The sequence below is a fragment of the Tyto alba genome, unplaced genomic scaffold (assembly GCF_018691265.1).
Source record: "Tyto alba isolate M040663 unplaced genomic scaffold, T.alba_DEE_v4.0 Super-Scaffold_12, whole genome shotgun sequence".
In the NCBI taxonomy this organism is placed as follows: Eukaryota; Metazoa; Chordata; class Aves; order Strigiformes; family Tytonidae; genus Tyto; species Tyto alba.
In genome coordinates this window covers 1,011,247-1,034,578 of record NW_024881274.1, presented here as the reverse complement: position 1 = coordinate 1,034,578, position 23,332 = coordinate 1,011,247, and the positions used below count along the sequence as shown (strand labels likewise).

Below are 23,332 nucleotides of genomic sequence, written 5' to 3'. Positions count from 1 at the left end.
GGACCGTTGCCTATCTCGACCTCTGCCCAGAAGGCAGAAATAATAGCTTTGACAAAGGCACTCGAGATAGCTAAAGGAAGAAAGGTCAATACATGGACGGATTCTAAATATGCATTTGACATAGTTCGTGCTCACGGAGCCATCTGGAAAGAAAGAGGAATTAAATTCTCAAGGAAAAACCATCAAGCATGCCACAGAAATTCTGAAACTCTTGCAGGCTATTCAATTACCAGAAAAGGTGGCAATTATGCATGTAAAAGTGCATCAAAGTGTGCGGTCGGTTGTAGAAAGAGGCAATGAGCTTGGGGACAGGGAGACAAAACGAGCAGCACAGGAAAATCAGGTGATGGAAGGAGTGCTTATCCCGGGTGGTAAAGTCATGTTAGAAGGGAAACCTCATTACAGCAAGGAAGATCTGAAATTTATTAAGGATTTAGAGTCAGAATACAATAAGGAAGGTTGGGCCATCACTGTACAACAAAGGTTGATAGTCCCTTCTCATATGGTGTGGGGAGTGGTTCGAGAAGAAAATAGGAAAAATCACTGGGGGGCAGAAGATTTATATAAGTATTTGATTGGGAAAATTCTGGCCAGGAATTTGTATACGACAGTGAGACAGGTAACTCAACAGTGTAACCTTTGCCTCCAGACTACCCCCAGAACCGGACCAAAATTGGAAATGGAGCAAATTGGTAGAGAGAGTATACCTGGACAACAATGGCAAATTGATTTTTCGGAACTCCCAAGAAAAGAGGAGTACCGATAATTGTTGGTACTAACTGATACTTTTTCAGGATGGCCAGAAGCCTTTCCTTGCCGAACAGCAAAGGCTCAGGAGGTCACTAAGGTATTGTTACAAGAAATTATTCCTAGATTTGGAGTACCTTCAGTGATATCCTCCGATAGGGGGTCCCATTTCATATCAAAGGTGGTTCAGCAAATAAGCTCACAATTGGGAATAGATTGGCAATTACATACCCCGTACCGACCACAATCAAGTGGACAGGTGGAGAAAATAAACCACTTAATCAAACAGCAAATTGTGAAATTAGGTCATACTAATACCCTACTAACACCAATATTAAAAATTAGAAAAGTAAAAGAATTTCCTTTCTGGGAAGAAAAGGAGGGAATTGATGTAATGAGGAGGCTTAACCAGATGGTTTCTCAAGAAAACATTAACTAGATAACTCCCTCGCAAATGAATGAGAGAAAAACAGGATGAGCCCACCATCGTCCTTGAGATAAGGAAGGAACTACTGAGCCACCGAGATAAAGGAGCTGCAAGTTAGCAATAAACCGCATCCAACAACGCCTGAAGTACGAGATGTGTGTAACTACAGAACTGAGTCTGCGCGAAAGCAAGGGTCATCTAGCGAACACAGAGAAGAAGACTACGAGCCTTCATCAGAAGACCCCTGCCCACGACCACCAAGAGACATTGCGCAGGCGTGATGGGGAGGGACTTGGGGCGGGGGATATGTTAATGATTTCTCAGAATTAATTGTAATATTCCCTCCCTATTCACGGAATTATAATACATATGTATTAGGATTAATGAATATCTAACTTTGACATCATAAAAGGGGGCCGTTATTGGCTCTAGGGCACGCACGATGTGGCGGAGCGATCCCCCATGCGTCCACGCTGAATAAACATACCTACTTTATAACGTCACTGGTTGTAAAGTCGTCTTTCCGCACGTCAGGTGGTGGTGGGGATCCTCAGTCCTATCCAGTGTTGATGCTGTTTTCTGGTGTCTTTAGCTCAAGCCCTGATGTTCCACACCTTCCTGCTCCAAGCTTCCCCAGGCTCTCATTCCTCTTCCCATAGCTTCTGGATTTGGGCAAGGGCCAACAGAGGCAAAGGGCTCCCACATGCCCACAGAGCCAGAAAAATCCTGTAACCTCAAAGCTTTTACATGAGTCAGGAGAGAGGATCCTGAGAAACAGTCCCCTGAGGTGGCCTGAAGGCAGAATGAAAAGAGTTGGTCAGGGTTCAGGGATCTCCTCAGTGAGATCAGACTGCTGTGGCCCTGTCTGTGTCCCCTCACATAACGAGGGGCTGAGACCGTGTCAGTGCCCGGCACTGTTGTGGAGGGATGTCACTACAAGACTTGGAATGGTTGGGTGCAGGCTTGAGGTCAGGCAGAACGACGTACACACACTCATGCATGAACACATACCCAACACGCACACGTGTGCACAGACATAGACGCAGACGCGCAAAGACAAGCAAATGTGCACCAGCACATAGACACGTGTACCTGCATACAAGTACTCACACCTGTGCAAAAAAAAACCAACACGGGCACACGGAAACATGATCTCACCAGAGGCACGCAGGTATGTGTACATAGAAGCAAACAAGCACACAGATGTAAGTGCAGATAGTCGCACAGACTGGTACACAGTCACGCTCCCATGCGCATTATGGCAGATGAACACATGGAGGGCAGAGGTGGTAAGAAGGGATGTGACTGAGGAGCTGCTGGGGCCGTCCCTGCCAGAGCAGGGAAAGGGGACTCTAAGCAGGACAGATGCGCAGGCAGACTTGATAGACGAGTCTCGGGGACTGTCCGGAGAGAGGAGGAGACCAAAGAGGTTGGCAATTTCCTCCTGAGGGAAGCTTAAGGTGAAAGGGAGTTGAAAACCTGAAGCGCAGCCTGTCTGGGAAGAGAGCAGCCGCTGACTCTTATAGTGAGCAGGGAGGGAAGGAAAGAGGAGGATGGGCTACATACTCCCAGAGCCCCTGGGGGTCAAACAGAGGATTGCAGTGTTGGGAGAAGCTGGAGCCCTTCCTGTCAGCGGGATCATAAAAAACAAAGCCCCAACCAGAGTGCTCCAGGCTGACATCATTTGCCTCCACCGGACCCCTCTGGCACTTAGTACGTGTCTTCTGCACGTACTGACTCACCTTCGTCCCCGGGAACCCTGGGAACCCCATCCCAGCACTCAAAAGAAGTGTCCGTGAAGGAGTGGGCATGACATAAACCAGGAATTGCAAAGCCAGTGTAGAGGTAAACAGCAACACATTCCATGTCATTACCTGGCATGCCTCTGTTCATCAGGAGCATGCAGGAAAATTGTTGCTTACGCAGCGGCTGCCTTTGGGCCTGAGGCAGTGTGAAGACAATATAAAAGCCAGTTCAACTCACCGCTCTCTCACCCACTTCTGTCATCTCCTTCTTTGGGAACCAGGTGAGTTGGGATGCCCTTTGCTCCTCCGCCTCCTCCTATAGGACAGGGTCTTGCTTCAAGGACAACTCAGCTGACACCTGCTCCATGGTCTTCTGTTAGTGCTCTGAGACCATGGTAATTCAAGAGGGCAGAGGAGAGACGGTTTGTCACGGACAAGGGTTGAGGCTGGGTTGAGGTGCCTCGTTGCGACACTCTAGGCAGGGGAATCCCTACGCCTGGCTGCTATCTGAAGGACCTCGCTGGGCTCAGGAAAAGAGCCTCTTGTTCCCCCCTGAACAGCCTCTACCTCCCCACCGAGCAGGTGCCTTGGCTTCCTTTTGGTGGGGTTTCAGGCTGTTCTGCAGGTGTCCTTGTGCTCTGCTTCCTCCATGCTCTCTCTCCCAGGTGAATCACCAGCCCCGAGACATGTCCTGCTCCGACAAGTGTCAACCGTGTGAGCCCTGCGTGCCCTGCTGCCAGCCCTGCGGCCCGACCCCGCTGGCCAACAGCTGCAATGAGCCCTGTGTCAGGCAGTGCCAGAGCTCCACTGTCGTCATCCAGCCCTCCCCCGTGGTGGTGACCCTGCCCGGCCCATCCTCAGCTCCTTCCCACAGAACACCGTTGTGGGCTCCTCCACCTCCGCCGCCGTTGGCAGCATCCTCAGCTGTGACGGAGTCCCCATCAACTCGGGGGGCTTTGACCTCTCCTGCATCACCAGCCGCTACTGCGGCAGAAGGTGCCCCCCCTGCTAAAGACACTGGTGACAGCACAGACAAGGAGCCTCGGCAGTCCAGAAGATGATGCCACACTGAATGACAGAGATCATCACCATTGCTTTGAGAAGGTCTGGGCATGCCCCGCTTCTCCTGCAATGGGTGTCGGGTCTTTGGAAGCAGCCAGCCGGGGCTCTCTGAAAACATGGCCAACGCCTCTTGTTCCCTTTCTCCATTGCCTCCTTTCCCTCTTTTTCCTTTGTTGTTTTCTGTTCCCCTGGGCAATGAGGCTGACCAAAGCCAGCCTAGGGAGGACCTGCCTGCCCCTCTCCCTCTGTGGGGCAGCCAGAGGAGTGCCCTGTGGAACCTCCATCTTGATCATGGGGCACTGACTCTTGGATGCCCATGGTGACCTGTTTGCTGTGGCCTCCCCTCAGAGACATCTAGTTTCCCTCTCTGGTCTCATTAAACTCTGCTGCATCCCAGCATCTGTCTCTGTGTGGTCTTTCCTCTCTGGATGCTCTCCAAAGGTGCTCAGGGAGAAAGGAGATAGGCTGGGAGGGAACAAATGCGTGAGCAAGTGGATCCTTTCTCATTCTTACAGGACTAGGAGGGCAGGACACACTGTCTGTTGGCCTCCTTCAGCCACTCTCCCTTGCAGCTGAGGACAAGATCTCGGGCTCCTCCACAGCCAGTGACCATCAGCCCTTCCCTTGCTGCATCTCTGCCCAGAAATATTCCCCTTCTCCTCTGAGCATGCCCTGCGCATCGTGGTTCCAATCTGTGCTGTCTTTGTGGGTGGACCAAAGTGCTGCAGGAGGCCCTGGGAGATCAGCAGCCCCACAAGCACTCAAGGCAGTCCCCCTTGCTCTGGATGGAGCTGTGCTGTGGGAGAAGGCTGAGAGAGAAGATGGCCACAAGGACGGAGGATGGCACGGCTAGAGCCAAGAACCACCTCCTCCTCACATCCCACCCGTCTCCAGAAAAGAAGAATATGGCATTGATCTAAGAGCAAGGATTGCTAGGGCAAGTCCTCTGTTCTTCCGTCACACCCATACAGTGCCCCATGCAGCCCCAGCCGTTCATTACACAGTTTGACAGGGCCAAGGTATCTTGCAGATTGCACACCCCCAACTCTCATCAGAGAGTCACCTCCAGGACAAATAAGTTATTCACACGGGCCTGCAAGATGACACAGATGAGCGTCTGACAGTTCCTTCCGTGGTCATGTGGAGAGAGAACACAGACCACAACAGCACACGCTCTCTTTGCAGCTCCTGGAAGAGCAATCTCATCCTGGAGTGCAGGGGAATAATAGTTCCGTGGCAGAAGCTCTCTCACCACCTTCTCCTTTTCTATGAGGCTTCTAACCCCAGCCCCTCACAGGAAGAGGATCTTGGTCTGCACGTGTCCTCCTGCCTCCCCTCTCCTGAAGCCAACGGATCACGGGGAACAGCCTTGGTACCTGAACCTCAGAAACTCAGGGCTACAAAGACAGCCAAGATCTTCTGCACTGACTTATCTGTGAAACCTTGAGAGTGAACGGGCTGGAAAAGAGAGGCAAAGGGTGATCGACGGTTGAGGAAAAAAAAAAAAAAAATGGTGAAGGGAGTCTGAGATGACCAAGGGAGCAGGTGTTTCTTCTCTGTCATCAGTTCTGATGCAGGACCTTTGCTAGGAGGCTCAGATAGAGCTGAAGAAAAGATGCCATCAGCACAGCAACTTCTATTCACAGCTTTCCTCCCACATGGCATTCAGGGTCTACTTTACGTTGGAGGCTAGGTAAAGAACGTTGGTGGGCTGTGCTCTGTCCATGGCTTGAAACCTGCTACTAGCTTTTAAACCTAGTACCAGCAGGCTTTAAAGCTGCCCATGGTTTTAAACCTTCTTCCCAGCTGTTGCAGATAAGTGTTTTAAACCGCTTCAGGCATCACCATCAAAGGAATTAGCCACAGTGATTTTAACCTGGATCTGTAGAAGTGCAACTTAACAGAGTTCGATGGCAAGATTCACTCTATTACTTACTGCATGGAACAAAGATACAAAGGCAAATCGATTTAGAATCAGTTTAGAATGGTTTACAGAGAGGCCGGAGATGCCAAAGAGTAAGGGTGACCCTCCCGTTGAGTCTGGAGTTTCAGAATGGTCTCCCTTGTTTTTTTAACTCCTTCTCAGAGAGGTGTCTTGGTGGGGCTGGATCCAGAGTTAGTCGCAGACTTGGTCAACACTTTATGGCTAATGGAACTAGCTACCTGGATTTCAACAGACATTCATCTGACATGCTATCAGTCACTTACCGAGGATCTGTTGCAAGTAAAGGGTCTCCCTGCCTTGGAGAAGGAAAGATCCCTCAGCCTCAGGTAAGAAATCTCAAACCTTGATGTTAAATAAATCACCTGCCATCCAGGCGTCCAGTGTTAGTTCGCTCCGTAGTTCAATCCCTAGGCTTTCCAAAGCAAAGTCTCAGGCATCAAATCCTATAAAATTAAATAATTTAGTAGAGTGGTACAGGAGCGGGATTAGCTTGAACTGGGTGCCTCCGGAGAGGGACCCTGAACAAAAAATCCCTGGGCACTTATACCCTTACAGACTACTTGCCCTCCCTTTGGTCCCATAGTGATTCTGGTTGAGATCTTGTGACTCCTTATTGGACTCCTTGACTATCTCCAGACAGGCCGCTTCCTTGTCTAGCTGCAGCTGTTGTTGACGGTTGTAGCCTCCTTTCCTTCTGGTTTGCGCTGGCTCTGAGGCCTTGTTTTGCTTCGGTAGGTGCACGTTCAGTAAATCTAGGTGAAAGTTTACAGCTTGTGGCCTGAGGCTTTGGCAAACCTAGCTACTCATGCAAAGTGACAAAGCTAAGCAAACAGCAGACTAAATCAAACAACTTCATAACTGATTCATTCTATTTAAATCTTAGCTATTTAAGCTAATTGACTAGTATCTCTCACAGTGAGAGGCACCCCTGCTTAGGGGGAGAGTTGCCTGGCGTGCAGTCCAGTTGCCATACAGGGAGAGATCACATCGGGCTCATGCAATGATCTGTTGTTGGAGGAAGATCTCATTGCTTTGAGGAGCAAACTTGAGAGGCATCCTAGCTCGAGGGGGGATGCCCGCCATGCAGCCATGCTGCCTAGCAGGGAGAGGTCAACGAAGGCTCCCTTAGGCTGTCACATTTCTGGGATAAAGTGGTTGGCTCCTAGTCAAATTGCATACAATGGGAAAGGTATGCAGGAGACTCCTTGTACCCACAACTTCCTTTGTTCTTTGATAAATGAGTCTTGGAAAAAACACCGCTATTCAGGGTGTGCCAGGCTCATATGCACTGGTACTCACTGTCCTCTGCTCCTTTGTGGGTTTCCTAGAGGAGTTCTTGGCCTGGCCACAGCTCAGGCCTTGGCCTCCTTTGGAGCCTGTACCAACCTCCTGCTAGTTTGGTGATGGGGCATCGAGTGCATCCACCACACCAGGTACACAAGCACAAAAGCCATTTGACATCGTTGCCCACCATCCTCAGAGGGGAAAAGTAGTGGGAGAAAGAGACTGCTCCTGATGGCGCAGATAGAAAGCAGGAAGAAAAACTTGTATATGATTAACACTCATGGCGCTCCTGATTACCATAGTTTTGCAAAAGCAAAGAGACTTTGCCTGACTTCCAGACACCCAGCCAGCTGCTTGCTCACTCCTTCTCCCTCCACAACAGGACGGGAAGAGAATGTAAAGTGAAAAAGGTCACAGGTCAGCGTAAAGACAGGAGGATTATTAACAGTTACCAACACAGGCAAAACAGGCTAGACGTGGAGAATATTCCTTTAGCTTATTACCAATGAAAAATAGAGCAGCATTCCGAGAAACAGGAAAAAAAGGAAAAACACCTTCACTCCATCCCCACTGTTTTTTCACAGGCTCAATTTCCCTGGCCAATCCCTTTTCTTCTATTTACTCCATCCTTAATCAGCACAGTAGGATATGGAATGAGGGGATGTGGTCAGTCCACAAGTTTCTTTCTGTGCAAAGATGGACTTTTCCGGACCTGCCTCTGAACAGGCAGCAAGGCGTAGGTTGTTTCCACAAAATCACAGGTCCATGACTTTCCAGACACAGTTGCAAAGCCATCAGACTCTGTGATTTTATGGGGGCTACAGAAGTCCTTGTGCATGAACAGCAGATTGACACATTGCTGTTTGAGTCACCCTGTGGCACCCAGGGTCTGTCCTATATCTCACCGCCAAGCAACATTTGGAGTCCAGTGCCATTGTACCAATACCCATTTGGTGCAAGGTCTCGTCCACTGCCTCGCTCTGCACGGGGCTGAAGACATGCAGAAGTGCATCTGGCATTGTCAGGTACATGAGAAGCCTGTGCCCCATCCCAGTCACCAGCAACACTACATCATAAGGGGATTGATACAGGGACAACAGCCTGTGTAAGCGGGCAGGCTTTCTTGGCCTTCCTCCATCTATCTATGTAGAGCAAGAACTGCGGGCACAGGAGGCAGAGAATGTGCTTCAGTTCTCTGGGCACCTCTCTGCCAGATCGAAGGCACTGCTATCCAGTTGCAGATGGACTCCCCCTGGCATGGGCAACCTGCTACTCTGCGGTGCTCACGGGCACAACAGGGGAGAGTGCCCAGGGTATGACCTGCACATGCCTTCACCATGAGGGTCACACAAGTACAGAGGGACACACGTGTGCTCACACATGCCTGCATGGAGCCATGCAAAACTTTGGACACTCACATAAAGCCAGGAAACAATCGGCAGCTGCAGACCCTGTTGGGGAGACGCTGGGGACCACACTGGCAGAACACAATTCAAGTACACCGGGAAGAGAGCGAGCCCCACTCATGCTCCTGGTGGACACGAGTGCAGCAAATTTGTCCTCAGAGTACTGTTAGTGTTGCAATAGTGTCAAAGCCATCCAGCAGAAGCCGACCTGTGTGCAACAGTGATGGAACTTCTTAGAAGGATGGGAGCAGAAAGACAGAAAGCATTTGGGGTTTCTCTGTCATGGGGGTCCTTGGGTGCACTGGGACAAGGAGCTCGAGAGCGGTGCCCATTTCCTGACAATTTTGCCACAAATAAGCCCGCAGGTATGACGCAGGTGCACAGCACCGGCCTGCACGGGATGCCACCAGCACTTGAGTTGAGTCTTCCGCCTGCGCTGACGTATTTCTGCCCCGGAAAACCTTGGGCCTCTCATCCCGGCACTTACAGAAGCCTTCATATGGGAAAGCGCGTGACAGAAGCCAGGAAATGAAAAGGCAGCAGTGCAGGAAGCCAGGACACAGCCCATGCCATTAGCTGGGATGGTTTGCATTTGGCATGAACTTGTCAGACAAAAAGAACTTCCACAGAGGGTGCCTCTGGGCATGAGGCGGTGCTGGACAACTATAAAAGACAGCCCAGCTCTCTCCTCTCTCATCCACTTCTCTCCCCTTCTCCTTGGGAACCAGGTGAGTGTGAAGCCTCTTCTGCTCCTCCTTCAAGATCAGGTCTTTCCTCCGTGTATGTCTCAGGTGACACGGGCTGTCCTAGGCCAGAGCTGGGAGCTGCTTCCCATGGGAAAGGGAAGGGGGAGAAGTTCTTCTGCAGAGAGAGCCTGGGACTGAGTGGAGGTGGCTCCGGGGCTTTGAGCTGGGCACCGTATGCTGGGCTCGGGGGTGCCTCAGCTCCACTGTGGCTGGGTGCGTTGCTGCTTCTCACGTGCCTCCGTTTTCTGCTCCCTGCTTCCCTCTCCCCCAGGTGCACCTCCGGCCCTGAGACATGTCCTGCTGCAGCCCATGCCAGCCCTGCGTGCCCTGCTGCCAGCCCTGCGGCCCGACCCCGCTGGCCAACAGCTGCAATGAGCCCTGTGTCAGGCAGTGCCAGAGCTCCACCGTCGCCATCCAGCCCTCCCGTGGTGGTGACCCTGCCCGGCCCCATCCTCAGCTCCTTCCCACAGAACACCGTTGTGGGCTCCTCCACCTCCGCTGCAGTTGGCAGCATCCTCAGCTGTGACGGAGTCCCCATCAACTCGGGGGGCTTTGACCTCTCCTGCATCACCAGCCGCTACTGTGGCAGAAGGTGCCCCCCCTGCTAAAGCAGCTGGCAGCGTCCTTGGGCACGACCCTCTGAGACCTCAGAATATGGTGCTGGACAGAAGATAGAGCTTTGGACCTGGCTTCTCCTGCAGAGGGTGGCAGGGAGTGGCCAGCCTGCGCTGGTTGCAAGCGAGCTCTAAGTCTACTTTTCCTTCGTGCACTGTCTTCCCTCTCTCATTCCTTTGCTGTCACTGTCTCCTAACGCCAGCCTACCGGGAACCTGTTGGCCTCCCTCCCTCTGCAAGGCAGTCGGACGGACACCCTGCCGGAGCTCCACTGCATCTTAGTGCCTGGCCCTGGTGCTCCCTGGGAGCCACCTCCTTTTCTTCTTCAGACTCATTAAAGTTGTGCTGCATCCAAGCTCGCGCCTCCGAGTCCTCCTTCCTTCTGGGACAACTCTTCCAGTCTGCTCAGGAACAAAAAGGGGGTTTTTGGAGAGGATGCGTTTGGGCGCAAAAGAGGATCCTTCCTCATTCCCAGGGGAAGGAGAGGGTAGGACTCACTGCACCAGGTTGTCTTTTGTGCCCTGTGCCCTGGAGCTGAAGGAAGACATCTCTGGCTGCGCCACAGTTAGTGGCCATCAGTCTCTGCAGCCTTGCTGCCTCCCTTCCCAGGTGGGCCTGGAGCACTGGGCCCTGGACCACGTTCTGTGAATGAGGAGCCCAGCAACTACTGCCCTTGAGTGAGGAGCCCACGGCTGCGGGAGGCCAATGGATGAGGTCCGCAGCCCCTCCGGCTCTTGGAGAACAGCCCTCCTCTCGCCCCGGATGCACCTCTGCTGGGGAAGGAGGTTCAAATAGATGTTGGCTCCAAAGGCGGCAGGAGTGGCGCTGGGGGAAGAGTGATGCCTGGGGACAGCCCACAGTCTCATCTCCCCCCTTCCCCTCCCCTCCACTATACGATCCGTGTTCCATGGCCAGCGCACACGGGCACAGGCACGTGAGATCGGTACCTCATACAGTCCTTCAACACCCGGCAGGGCCCAGCTGCTGTACAGACAGGCAGGGCTGAGGTAATTCACAAGTTAGTACTGGTATCAGACACAGATTGGAGTCCCTGCTCCCTGGAACAAAACAGCCCCATAGGCCACTTCAGCTCCAGCAGAGCACCCGGTGCCCAAATACCCATGGCTGCTCTCTGCTGCTTTGACTCCTCCAAGCCTCGGGAAGCATTTACTTCTGAAGTGACAAAAAGACTCCAGAAGGTGCCTTCCCCATGCCTCCCAGCCTGACATGTCAGAGCCGCTGAGCACTAAGGCAGCCTCACCAGTGTGCTGAGGTGCCTGCTCAGAGGGCTCAAGGCAGAAGATGCATGGTGGGCTCATGGGCCCTGCGGCCGAGTGTGCCCTCCTGGGGAATATCACCCAGTGATTGTGCTGGGCTGGCCCTAGCTAGCAGTCCATCACCCACACATCTGCTTATTAGTTCCCCCTGACTCAGAGTGGTGGGGGAGAAAATAGGAGGAACAAGAGCAAGAACACTTGTGGGTCAATATGAAGACAGGGAAATCACTCAGCTGCTACTGTTGCAGTCAAAACAGACTTCCCTTGGGGACTTTAATTTTAAAAATTGAAATGCTGATTTGGGTGTTGGGAAACAAAGATGACAAACTTTTAACAGAGTTAGGGAAACACATTTCATAAGCCATAACACCTTCTTCCTTTTGTACTCTCTCTCTTCCTTGTGATTCTCTTCTCCTTCTATTTCCTTCTGACTTGTTTCCATTGCTGTAACATGGTCCTGAATGGGAGACAGTTCTTTTAGAGAAGTCCTTGGCCAAGTGAAGGGTATCTGTGGGATGCCCTACAGGTGACTGATGGGGGTTGGGGGTGTGCACTCTGCGAGACACCTCGGCCCTGACAAACTTTGTAATGAACTGCTGGGGCTGCACGGGACACTGTATGGGCGTGACAGAAGAACAGAGGACTTGCCCTAGCAATCGTTGCCCTTGGATGCATGCCATGCCCCCTCCTTCTGGAGACGGGTTGGCACGGTGAGGAAGACGTGGATCTGGGCTCTAGCCAAGATAATTTCTCCTACCCATGTCAGCCTGGTTCCCCTGAAGACAAAGCAACAGGGTTGAGTCCTTCACTTGACAACATGGTACATTAATTTCATGTTGTCAGAGATGAACTCATTGCTCCAGAAGGATGCTCAGCTTACTGGGTGTCTCACCATAGTTTAGCTCCCCTGGGCAAAGACATTGGCAGTGTTCTCTCCTCTTCCGAATCATACTTGATGACCTCTCCAACCACGGTCTACATTATTGAGGCAAAAGGGATTGCTTATTCTGGAGAAAAGGAGGCTCAGGAGAGACCTTGTTGCTCTCAACAGCTACCTGAAGGGAGGTTGTAGCAGGTGGGTGTTGGTCTCTTTTCCCAAGTAACAAGTGATAAGATGAGAAGAACCAGCCTCAAGCTGTGCCAGGGGAGGTTTAGATTGGATATTAGGAAAGATCTCTTCCCTGAAAATGTGTATTGCAGTCAAGGCTAACATATTTTTCAGAGAAAATGGGATACAGCATGGCTAATAGCCTTTTCCTTTCTTAGACTCGATCACTGAGTGAGGCCTATACTGCAGGCAGGGACTGGCAAAGACTGCAGTGCTGGGAAGGGCCTGCATGTGAAGAGCAGTGGTGGTGTGAGCAGGGCTTGGGCTGCCCCTGCCTCAGAGGACTTGCGGAGCAAGGGAAGATGAGTGCAGGCAGGGGCATCCCCAGCGTTTGTGCTGTAGTTGGGTTGGTACCTGTCATGTACCACCGTGTCCTGGGACCACAAGCGATGCTTGAGCCATGGGGCTGCCCGTAGGGGTCACGCACACAGTGAAGAGGGACTGGAGAAACGTGGATACTGGCAACTGACCCTGGTGCTTGAGAAGCAGGTTTCGTTAGGAGGTGATGAAGCCTTGGTCCCTGGGCAAAACAAGAATGTGCCCAGTGAGAATTAGGAAGGTGGTGTCTAAGCCCAGAGATGTGGGCAGAAGGACCATGGGTGGAACCTCCCATAGTTCACGGGTGCTCTGTGCCTGGGCCATAATTTTGAGCTCAGAGATGCCTACAGGAGTTCCTTTTCTGCAGCCAAGAGACCACAGACACCCGAGGAATGCCAGGATTTAGAGTATTACCCGGGGCTGAATGCCAAGGTCTAAAAAGAAGTTTTCAAGTATCACTGAAAAGCGTACCTAAATCTTGGCATTAATACTGAAGCCACGAGTTGATTGCACAGAGAAGATGGACACCTGAAACAAGCCATGGGATTCTTTTGGGGGTGTTTCGTTTATGGGGAGTGGGGAGTCCATTGCACAGCCTGAGCATGGCTGATCCCAGTACTAACTTGTGAATTACGTCAACCCTGTCTGGACAGCAGCTGGTCCCTGCCGGGCGCTGAAGGACTGTATGAGGTACCGGTCTCACCTGCCTGTCCCCATGTGCTCTGCCCATGGAATCCAGATCACGTAATGGAGGGAAAGGGAAGGGGGAGATAAGTTAATGTGCCTGTCCCCAGGTCTGATTTTCTCTACATCTCCACTCCTGCCACCCTTTGGATACATGTTGTAACTCACGACCGTTGGCTATGGAGTAGCTATGGATGTCTTCCTCAACTCCATGGAAAAGGGGACTGAAAGCGTCGCCTTAGAATGAAGGAGGACTCGGAGGCCCAGGTTTGGGTGCAGCACAACTTTAATGAGTCTAAAGAAAGAAAGGAGTTGTCTCAACGGCAAACCCAGGAACAGCCAACACGGTGTGTTGGAACTTCTGCGGAATGTCTGTCTGCCTGTCCCACAAAAGGAGGGAGGCCAATAGGTCCCTGCTAGGCAGGCTTTGGGAGACAGTGACAGCAAAGGAGAGAGAGAGAGAAGAGAGTGCAAGAAGGAAACAATGTCCTGAAGCAATTAATGCAAGGCCATTGGTTCTCTATTCCAGCAGCATGTTCTGAGGTCTCAGAGGGTCCTGCCCAAGGACGCTGCCAGCAGCTTTAGCAGGGGGGGCACTGTCTGCTGCAGTAGCGGCTGGTGATGCAGGAGAGGTCAAAGCCCCCCGAGTTGATGGGGACTCCGTCACAGCTGAGGATGCTGCCAACAGCGGCGGAGGTGGAGGAGCCCACAACGGTGTTCTGTGGGAAGGAGCTGAGGATGGGGCCGGGCAGGGTCACCACCACGGGGGAGGGCTCGATGACGACGGTGGAGCTCTGGCACTGCCTGACACAGGGCTCATTGCAGCTGTTGGCCAGCGGGGTCGGGCCGCAGGGCTGGCAGCAGGGCACGCAGGGCTGGCACGGGCTGCAGCAGGACATGTCTCGGGGCTGGAGGTGCACCTGGGGGAGAGGGCAGCGGGGACAGAAAACGGAGGCACGTGAGAAACAGCAACGCACCCAGCCACAGTGGAGCCGAGGCACCCCCGAGCCCAGTGTATGCTGCCCAGCTCAAAGCCCCGGAGCCGCCTCCACTCAGTCCCAGGCTCTCTCTGCAGAACAACTTCTCACCGCTTCCCTCCCCCATGAGAAGCAGCTCCCAGCTCTGGCCTAGGACAGCCCGTGTCACCTGAGACATACACGGAGGAAAGACCTGATCTTGAAGGAGGAGCAGAAGAGGCTTCACGCTCACCTGGTTCCCAAGGAGAAGGAGGTGAGAGAAGTGGATGAGAGAGGAGAGAGCTGGGCTGTCTTTTATAGTCGTCCAGCACTGCCTCGGGCCCAGAGGCACCTCTGTGGAAGTAATAATTTTCTGACAAGCTCATGCCAAATGCAAACCATCCCAGCTAATGGCATGGGCTGTGTCCTGGCTTCCTGCACTGCTGCCTTTTCATTTCCTGGCTTCTGTCGCGCTTTCCTATATGAAGGCTTCTGTAAGTGCCGGGATGAGAGGCCTAAGGTTTTCCGGGCAGAAATACATCAGTGCAGGTGGAAGACTCGACTCAAGTGCTGGTGGCATCCCGTGCAGGCCGGTGCTGTGGCAAAATTGTCAGGAAATGGGCACCGCTCTTGAGATCCTTTTCCGAGTATGCCCAAGGACCCTCATGAGAGAGGACACACCAAATGCTTTTTGTCCTTCTGCTCCCATCCCTCTCTGAAGGTCCATCACTGTTGCACGCATGTTGGCTTCTGCTGGAAGGGTTTGACACTATTGCAACACTAACAGTACTCTGAGGACAAATTTGCTGCACTCGTGTCCACCACAGGAGCATGAGTGGGGCCCGCTCTCTTCCCGGGTTACTTGAATCCTGTTCTGCCAGTGTGGTCCCCAGCGTCTCCCCAACAGGGTCTGCAGCTGCCGATAGTTTCCTGGCTTTATGTGAGTGTCCAAAATTTTGCATGGCTCCATGCAGGCATGTGTGAGCACACGTGTGTCCCTCTGTACTTGTGTGACCCTCATGTTGAGGGCATGTGCAGGTCATACCCTGGGCACTCTCCCCTGTTGTGCCCGTGAGCACCGCAGAGTAGCAGGTTGCCCATGCCAGGGGGAGTCCATCTGCAACTGGAGAGCGGTGCCTTCGATCTGGCAGAGAGGTGCCCAGAGAACTGAAGCACATTCTCTGCCTCCTGTGCCCGCCAGTTCTTGCTCTACATAGATGGAGGGAGGCCAAGAAAGCCTGCCCGCTTACGCAGGATGTTGTCTGTGTATCAATCCCCTTATGATGTAGTGTTGCTGGTGACTGGGACGGGGCACAGCTTCTCATGTACCTGACAATGCCAGATGCACTTCTGCATGGTTTTAGACCTGTGAGCCACAGGGGGTTTCAAACAGCACTGTGTCAATCTTCTTTGCTGTTCATGCACGAAGACTTCTGTAGCCCCCATAAAAACACAGAGTTTGATGGCCTCGCAACTGTGTCTGGAAAGTCATGGACCTGTGATTTTGTGGAAACAACCTACGCCTTGCTGCCTGTTCAGAGGCAGGTCCGGAAAAGTCCATCTTTGCACAGAAAGAAACTTGTGGACTGACCACATCCCCTCATTCCATATCCTACTGTGCTGATTAAGGATGGAGTAAATAGAAGAAAAGGGATTGGCCAGGGAAATTGAGCCTGTGAAAAAACAGTGGGGATGGAGTGAAGGTGTTTTTCCTTTTTTCCTGTTTCTCGGAATGCTGCTCTATTTTTCATTGGTAATAAGCTAAAGGAATATTCTCCACGTCTAGCCTGTTTTGCCTGTGTTGGTAACTGTTAATAATCCTCCTGTCTTTACGCTGACCTGTGACCTTTTTCACTTTACATTCTCTTCCCGTCCTGTTGTGGAGGGAGAAGGAGTGAGCAAGCAGCTGGCTGGGTGTCTGGAAGTCAGGCAAAGTCTCTTTGCTTTTGCAAAACTATGGTAATCAGGAGCGCCATGAGTGTTAATCATATACAAGTTTTTCTTCCTGCTTTCTATCTGCGCCATCAGGAGCAGTCTTTCTCCCACTACTTTTCCCCTCTGAGGATGGTGGGCAACGATGTCAAATGGCTTTTGTGCTTGTGTACCTGGTGTGGTGGATGCACTCGATGCCCCATCACCAAACTAGCAGGAGGTTGGTACAGGCTCCAAAGGAGGCCAAGGCCTGAGCTGTGGCCAGGCCAAGAACTCCTCTAGGAAACCCACAAAGGAGCAGAGGACAGTGAGTACCAGTGCATATGAGCCTGGCACACCCTGAATAGCGGGTGTTTTTTCCAAGACTCATTTATCAAAGAACAAAGGAAGTTGTGGGTACAAGGAGTCTCCTGCATACCTTCCCATTGTATGCAATTTGACTAGGAGCCAACCACTTTATCCCAGAAATGTGACAGCCTAAGGGAGCCTTCGTTGACCTCTCCCTGCTAGGCAGCATGGCTGCATGGCGGGCATCCCCCCTCGAGCTAGGATGCCTCTCAAGTTTGCTCCTCAAAGCAATGAGATCTTCCTCCAACAACAGATCATTGCATGAGCCCGATGTGATCTCTCCCTGTATGGCAACTGGACTGCACGCCAGGCAACTCTCCCCCTAAGCAGGGGTGCCTCTCACTGTGAAGAGATACTAGTCAATTAGCTTAAATAGCTAAGATTTAAATAGAATGAATCAGTTATGAAGTTGTTTGATTTAGTCTGCTGTTTGCTTAGCTTTGTCACTTTGCATGAGTAGCTAGGTTTGCCAAAGCCTCAGGCCACAAGCTGTAAACTTTCACCTAGATTTACTGAACGTGCACCTACCGAAGCAAAACAAGGCCTCAGAGCCAGCGCAAACCAGAAGGAAAGGAGGCTACAACCGTCAACAACAGCTGCAGCTAGACAAGGAAGCGGCCTGTCTGGAGATAGTCAAGGAGTCCAATAAGGAGTCACAAGATCTCAGACCAGAATCACTATGGGACCAAAGGGAGGGCAAGTAGTCTGTAAGGGTATAAGTGCCCAGGGATTTTTTGTTCAGGGTCCCTCTGGCGGCACCCAGTTCAAGCTAATCCCGCTCCTGTACCACTCTACTAAATTATTTAATTTTATAGGATTTGATGCCTGAGACTTTGCTTTGGAAAGCCTAGGGATTGAACTACGGAGCGAACTAACACTGGACGCCTGGATGGCAGGTGATTTATTTAACATCAAGGTTTGAGATTTCTTACCTGAGGCTGAGGGATCTTTCCTTCTCCAAGGCAGGGAGACCCTTTACTTGCAACAGATCCTCGGTAAGTGACTGATAGCATGTCAGATGAATGTCTGTTGAAATCCAGGTAGCTAGTTCCATTAGCCATAAAGTGTTGACCAAGTCTGCGACTAACTCTGGATCCAGCCCCACCAAGACACCTCTCTGAGAAGGAGTTAAAAAAACAAGGGAGACCATTCTGAAACTCCAGACTCAACGGGAGGGTCACCCTTACTCTTTGGCATCTCCGGCCTCTCTGTAAACCATTCTAAACTGATTCTAAATCGATTTGCCTTTGTATCTTTGTTCCATGCAGTAAGTAATAGAGTGAATCTTGCCATCGAACTCTGTTAAGTTGCACTTCTACAGATCCAGGTTAAAATCACTGTGGCTAATTCCTTTGATGGTGATGCCTGAAGCGGTTTAAAACACTTATCTGCAACAGCTGGGAAGAAGGTTTAAAACCATGGGCAGCTTTAAAGCCTGCTGGTACTAGGTTTAAAAGCTAGTAGCAGGTTTCAAGCCATGGACAGAGCACAGCCCACCAACGTTCTTTACCTAGCCTCCAACATAAAGTAGACCCTGAATGCCATGTGGGAGGAAAGCTGTGAATAGAAGTTGCTGTGCTGATGGCATCTTTTCTTCAGCTCTATCTGAGCCTCCTAGCAAAGGTCCTGCATCAGAACTGATGACAGAGAAGAAACACCTGCTCCCTTGGTCATCTCAGACTCCCTTCACCATTTTTTTTTTTTTTTTCCTCAACCGTCGATCACCCTTTGCCTCTCTTTTCCAGCCCGTTCACTCTCAAGGTTTCACAGATAAGTCAGTGCAGAAGATCTTGGCTGTCTTTGTAGCCCTGAGTTTCTGAGGTTCAGGTACCAAGGCTGTTCCCCGTGATCCGTTGGCTTCAGGAGAGGAGGAGGCAGGAGGACACGTGCAGACCAAGATCCTCTTCCTGTGAGGGGCTGGGGTTAGAAGCCTCATAGAAAAGGAGAAGGTGGTGAGAGAGCTTCTGCCACGGAACTATTATTCCCCTGCACTCCAGGATGAGATTGCTCTTCCAGGAGCTGCAAAGAGAGCGTGTGCTGTTGTGGTCTGTGTTCTCTCTCCACATGACCACGGAAGGAACTGTCAGACGCTCATCTGTGTCATCTTGCAGGCCCGTGTGAATAACTTATTTGTCCTGGAGGTGACTCTCTGATGAGAGTTGGGGGTGTGCAATCTGCAAGATACCTTGGCCCTGTCAAACTGTGTAATGAACGGCTGGGGCTGCATGGGGCACTGTATGGGTGTGACGGAAGAACAGAGGACTTGCCCTAGCAATCCTTGCTCTTAGATCAATGCCATATTCTTCTTTTCTGGAGACGGGTGGGATGTGAGGAGGAGGTGGTTCTTGGCTCTAGCCGTGCCATCCTCCGTCCTTGTGGCCATCTTCTCTCTCAGCCTTCTCCCACAGCACAGCTCCATCCAGAGCAAGGGGGACTGCCTTGAGTGCTTGTGGGGCTGCTGATCTCCCAGGGCCTCCTGCAGCACTTTGGTCCACCCACAAAGACAGCACAGATTGGAACCACGATGCGCAGGGCATGCTCAGAGGAGAAGGGGAATATTTCTGGGCAGAGATGCAGCAAGGGAAGGGCTGATGGTCACTGGCTGTGGAGGAGCCCGAGATCTTGTCCTCAGCTGCAAGGGAGAGTGGCTGAAGGAGGCCAACAGACAGTGTGTCCTGCCCTCCTAGTCCTGTAAGAATGAGAAAGGATCCACTTGCTCACGCATTTGTTCCCTCCCAGCCTATCTCCTTTCTCCCTGAGCACCTTTGGAGAGCATCCAGAGAGGAAAGACCACACAGAGACAGATGCTGGGATGCAGCAGAGTTTAATGAGACCAGAGAGGGAAACTAGATGTCTCTGAGGGGAGGCCACAGCAAACAGGTCACCATGGGCATCCAAGAGTCAGTGCCCCATGATCAAGATGGAGGTTCCACAGGGCACTCCTCTGGCTGCCCCACAGAGGGAGAGGGGCAGGCAGGTCCTCCCTAGGCTGGCTTTGGTCAGCCTCATTGCCCAGGGGAACAGAAAACAACAAAGGAAAAAGAGGGAAAGGAGGCAATGGAGAAAGGGAACAAGAGGCGTTGGCCATGTTTTCAGAGAGCCCCGGCTGGCTGCTTCCAAAGACCCGACACCCATTGCAGGAGAAGCGGGGCATGCCCAGACCTTCTCAAAGCAATGGTGATGATCTCTGTCATTCAGTGTGGCATCATCTTCTGGACTGCCGAGGCTCCTTGTCTGTGCTGTCACCAGTGTCTTTAGCAGGGGGGGCACCTTCTGCCGCAGTAGCGGCTGGTGATGCAGGAGAGGTCAAAGCCCCCCGAGTTGATGGGGACTCCGTCACAGCTGAGGATGCTGCCAACGGCGGCGGAGGTGGAGGAGCCCACAACGGTGTTCTGTGGGAAGGAGCTGAGGATGGGGCCGGGCAGGGTCACCACCACGGGGGAGGGCTGGATGACGACAGTGGAGCTCTGGCACTGCCTGACACAGGGCTCATTGCAGCTGTTGGCCAGCGGGGTCGGGCCGCAGGGCTGGCAGCAGGGCACGCAGGGCTCACACGGTTGACACTTGTCGGAGCAGGACATGTCTCGGGGCTGGTGATTCACCTGGGAGAGAGAGCATGGAGGAAGCAGAGCACAAGGACACCTGCAGAACAGCCTGAAACCCCACCAAAAGGAAGCCAAGGCACCTGCTCGGTGGGGAGGTAGAGGCTGTTCAGGGGGGAACAAGAGGCTCTTTTCCTGAGCCCAGCGAGGTCCTTCAGATAGCAGCCAGGCGTAGGGATTCCCCTGCCTAGAGTGTCGCAACGAGGCACCTCAACCCAGCCTCAACCCTTGTCCGTGACAAACCGTCTCTCCTCTGCCCTCTTGAATTACCATGGTCTCAGAGCACTAACAGAAGACCATGGAGCAGGTGTCAGCTGAGTTGTCCTTGAAGCAAGACCCTGTCCTATAGGAGGAGGCGGAGGAGCAAAGGGCATCCCAACTCACCTGGTTCCCAAAGAAGGAGATGACAGAAGTGGGTGAGAGAGCGGTGAGTTGAACTGGCTTTTATATTGTCTTCACACTGCCTCAGGCCCAAAGGCAGCCGCTGCGTAAGCAACAATTTTCCTGCATGCTCCTGATGAACAGAGGCATGCCAGGTAATGACATGGAATGTGTTGCTGTTTACCTCTACACTGGCTTTGCAATTCCTGGTTTATGTCATGCCCACTCCTTCACGGACACTTCTTTTGAGTGCTGGGATGGGGTTCCCAGGGTTCCCGGGGACGAAGGTGAGTCAGTACGTGCAGAAGACACGTACTAAGTGCCAGAGGGGTCCGGTGGAGGCAAATGATGTCAGCCTGGAGCACTCTGGTTGGGGCTTTGTTTTTTATGATCCCGCTGACAGGAAGGGCTCCAGCTTCTCCCAACACTGCAATCCTCTGTTTGACCCCCAGGGGCTCTGGGAGTATGTAGCCCATCCTCCTCTTTCCTTCCCTCCCTGCTCACTATAAGAGTCAGCGGCTGCTCTCTTCCCAGACAGGCTGCGCTTCAGGTTTTCAACTCCCTTTCACCTTAAGCTTCCCTCAGGAGGAAATTGCCAACCTCTTTGGTCTCCTCCTCTCTCCGGACAGTCCCCGAGACTCGTCTATCAAGTCTGCCTGCGCATCTGTCCTGCTTAGAGTCCCCTTTCCCTGCTCTGGCAGGGACGGCCCCAGCAGCTCCTCAGTCACATCCCTTCTTACCACCTCTGCCCTCCATGTGTTCATCTGCCATAATGCGCATGGGAGCGTGACTGTGTACCAGTCTGTGCGACTATCTGCACTTACATCTGTGTGCTTGTTTGCTTCTATGTACACATACCTGCGTGCCTCTGGTGAGATCATGTTTCCGTGTGCCCGTGTTGGTTTTTTTTTGCACAGGTGTGAGTACTTGTATGCAGGTACACGTGTCTATGTGCTGGTGCACATTTGCTTGTCTTTGCGCATCTGCGTCTATGTCTGTGCACACGTGTGCGTGTTGGGTATGTGTTCATGCATGAGTGTGTGTACGTCGTTCTGCCTGACCTCAAGCCTGCACCCAACCATTCCAAGTCTTGTAGTGACATCCCTCCACAACAGTGCCGGGCACTGACACGTCTCAGCCCCTCGTTATGTGAGGGGACACAGACAGGGCCACAGCAGTCTGATCTCACTGAGGAGATCCCTGAACCCTGACCAACTCTTTTCATTCTGCCTTCAGGCCACCTCAGGGGACTGTTTCTCAGGATCCTCTCTCCTGACTCATGTAAAAGCTTTGAGGTTACAGGATTTTTCTGGCTGTGGGCATGTGGGAGCCCTTTGCCTCTGTTGGCCCTTGCCCAAATCCAGAAGCTATGGGAAGAGGAATGAGAGCCTGGGGAAGCTTGGAGCAGGAAGGTGTGGAACATCAGGGCTTGAGCTAAAGACACCAGAAAACAGCATCAACACTGGATAGGACTGAGGATCCCCACCACCACCTGACGTGCGGAAAGACGACTTTACAACCAGTGACGTTATAAAGTAGGTATGTTTATTCAGCGTGGACGCATGGGGGATCGCTCCGCCACATCGTGCGTGCCCTAGAGCCAATAACGGCCCCCTTTTATGATGTCAAAGTTAGATATTCATTAATCCTAATACATATGTATTATAATTCCGTGAATAGGGAGGGAATATTACAATTAATTCTGAGAAATCATTAACATATCCCCCGCCCCAAGTCCCTCCCCATCACGCCTGCGCAATGTCTCTTGGTGGTCGTGGGCAGGGGTCTTCTGATGAAGGCTCGTAGTCTTCTTCTCTGTGTTCGCTAGATGACCCTTGCTTTCGCGCAGACTCAGTTCTGTAGTTACACACATCTCGTACTTCAGGCGTTGTTGGATGCGGTTTATTGCTAACTTGCAGCTCTTTATCTCGGTGGCTCAGTAGTTCCTTCCTTATCTCAAGGACGATGGTGGGCTCATCCTGTTTTTCTCTCATTCATTTGCGAGGGAGTTATCTAGTTAATGTTTTCTTGAGAAACCATCTGGTTAAGCCTCCTCATTCATACATCAATTCCCTTTTCTTCCCAGAAAGGAAATTCTTTTACTTTTCTAATTTTTAATATTGGTGTTAGTAGGGTATTAGTATGACCTAATTTCACAATTTGCTGTTTGATTAAGTGGTTTATTTTCTCCACCTGTCCACTTGATTGTGGTCGGTACGGGGTATGTAATTGCCAATCTATTCCCAATTGTGAGCTTATTTGCTGAACCACCTTTGATATGAAATGGGACCCCCTATCGGAGGATATCACTGAAGGTACTCCAAATCTAGGAATAATTTCTTGTAACAATACCTTAGTGACCTCCTGAGCCTTTGCTGTTCGGCAAGGAAAGGCTTCTGGCCATCCTGAAAAAGTATCAGTTAGTACCAACAATTATCGGTACTCCTCTTTTCTTGGGAGTTCCGAAAAATCAATTTGCCATTGTTGTCCAGGTATACTCTCTCTACCAATTTGCTCCATTTCCAATTTTGGTCCGGTTCTGGGGGTAGTCTGGAGGCAAAGGTTACACTGTTGAGTTACCTGTCTCACTGTCGTATACAAATTCCTGGCCAGAATTTTCCCAATCAAATACTTATATAAATCTTCTGCCCCCCAGTGATTTTTCCTATTTTCTTCTCGAACCACTCCCCACACCATATGAGAAGGGACTATCAACCTTTGTTGTACAGTGATGGCCCAACCTTCCTTAT

General features: G+C 51.7%; 2 protein-coding genes across 2 annotated transcripts; both read right to left on the bottom strand.

Annotated features, from left to right (window-relative positions):
- Positions 1–13,631: 13,631 nt before the first annotated feature.
- On the bottom strand, positions 13,632–14,533 carry LOC122152816 (feather keratin Cos1-1/Cos1-3/Cos2-1-like). Its single transcript, XM_042787148.1, has 2 exons — positions 14,510–14,533; positions 13,632–14,283 (listed from the first exon to the last, which is right to left on the bottom strand). Exons 1-2 carry the CDS (start codon positions 14,516–14,518, stop codon positions 13,945–13,947), a joined length of 348 nt encoding a protein of 115 aa, XP_042643082.1. The 5' UTR covers positions 14,519–14,533; the 3' UTR covers positions 13,632–13,944.
- Positions 14,534–19,407: 4,874 nt separating this feature from the next.
- LOC122152819 (feather keratin Cos1-2-like) lies at positions 19,408–20,594 on the bottom strand. Its single transcript, XM_042787153.1, has 2 exons — positions 20,586–20,594; positions 19,408–20,201 (listed from the first exon to the last, which is right to left on the bottom strand). Exon 2 carries the CDS (start codon positions 20,178–20,180, stop codon positions 19,854–19,856), a length of 327 nt encoding a protein of 108 aa, XP_042643087.1. The 5' UTR covers positions 20,181–20,201; positions 20,586–20,594; the 3' UTR covers positions 19,408–19,853.
- Between the last annotated feature and the right edge of the window lie 2,738 nt (positions 20,595–23,332).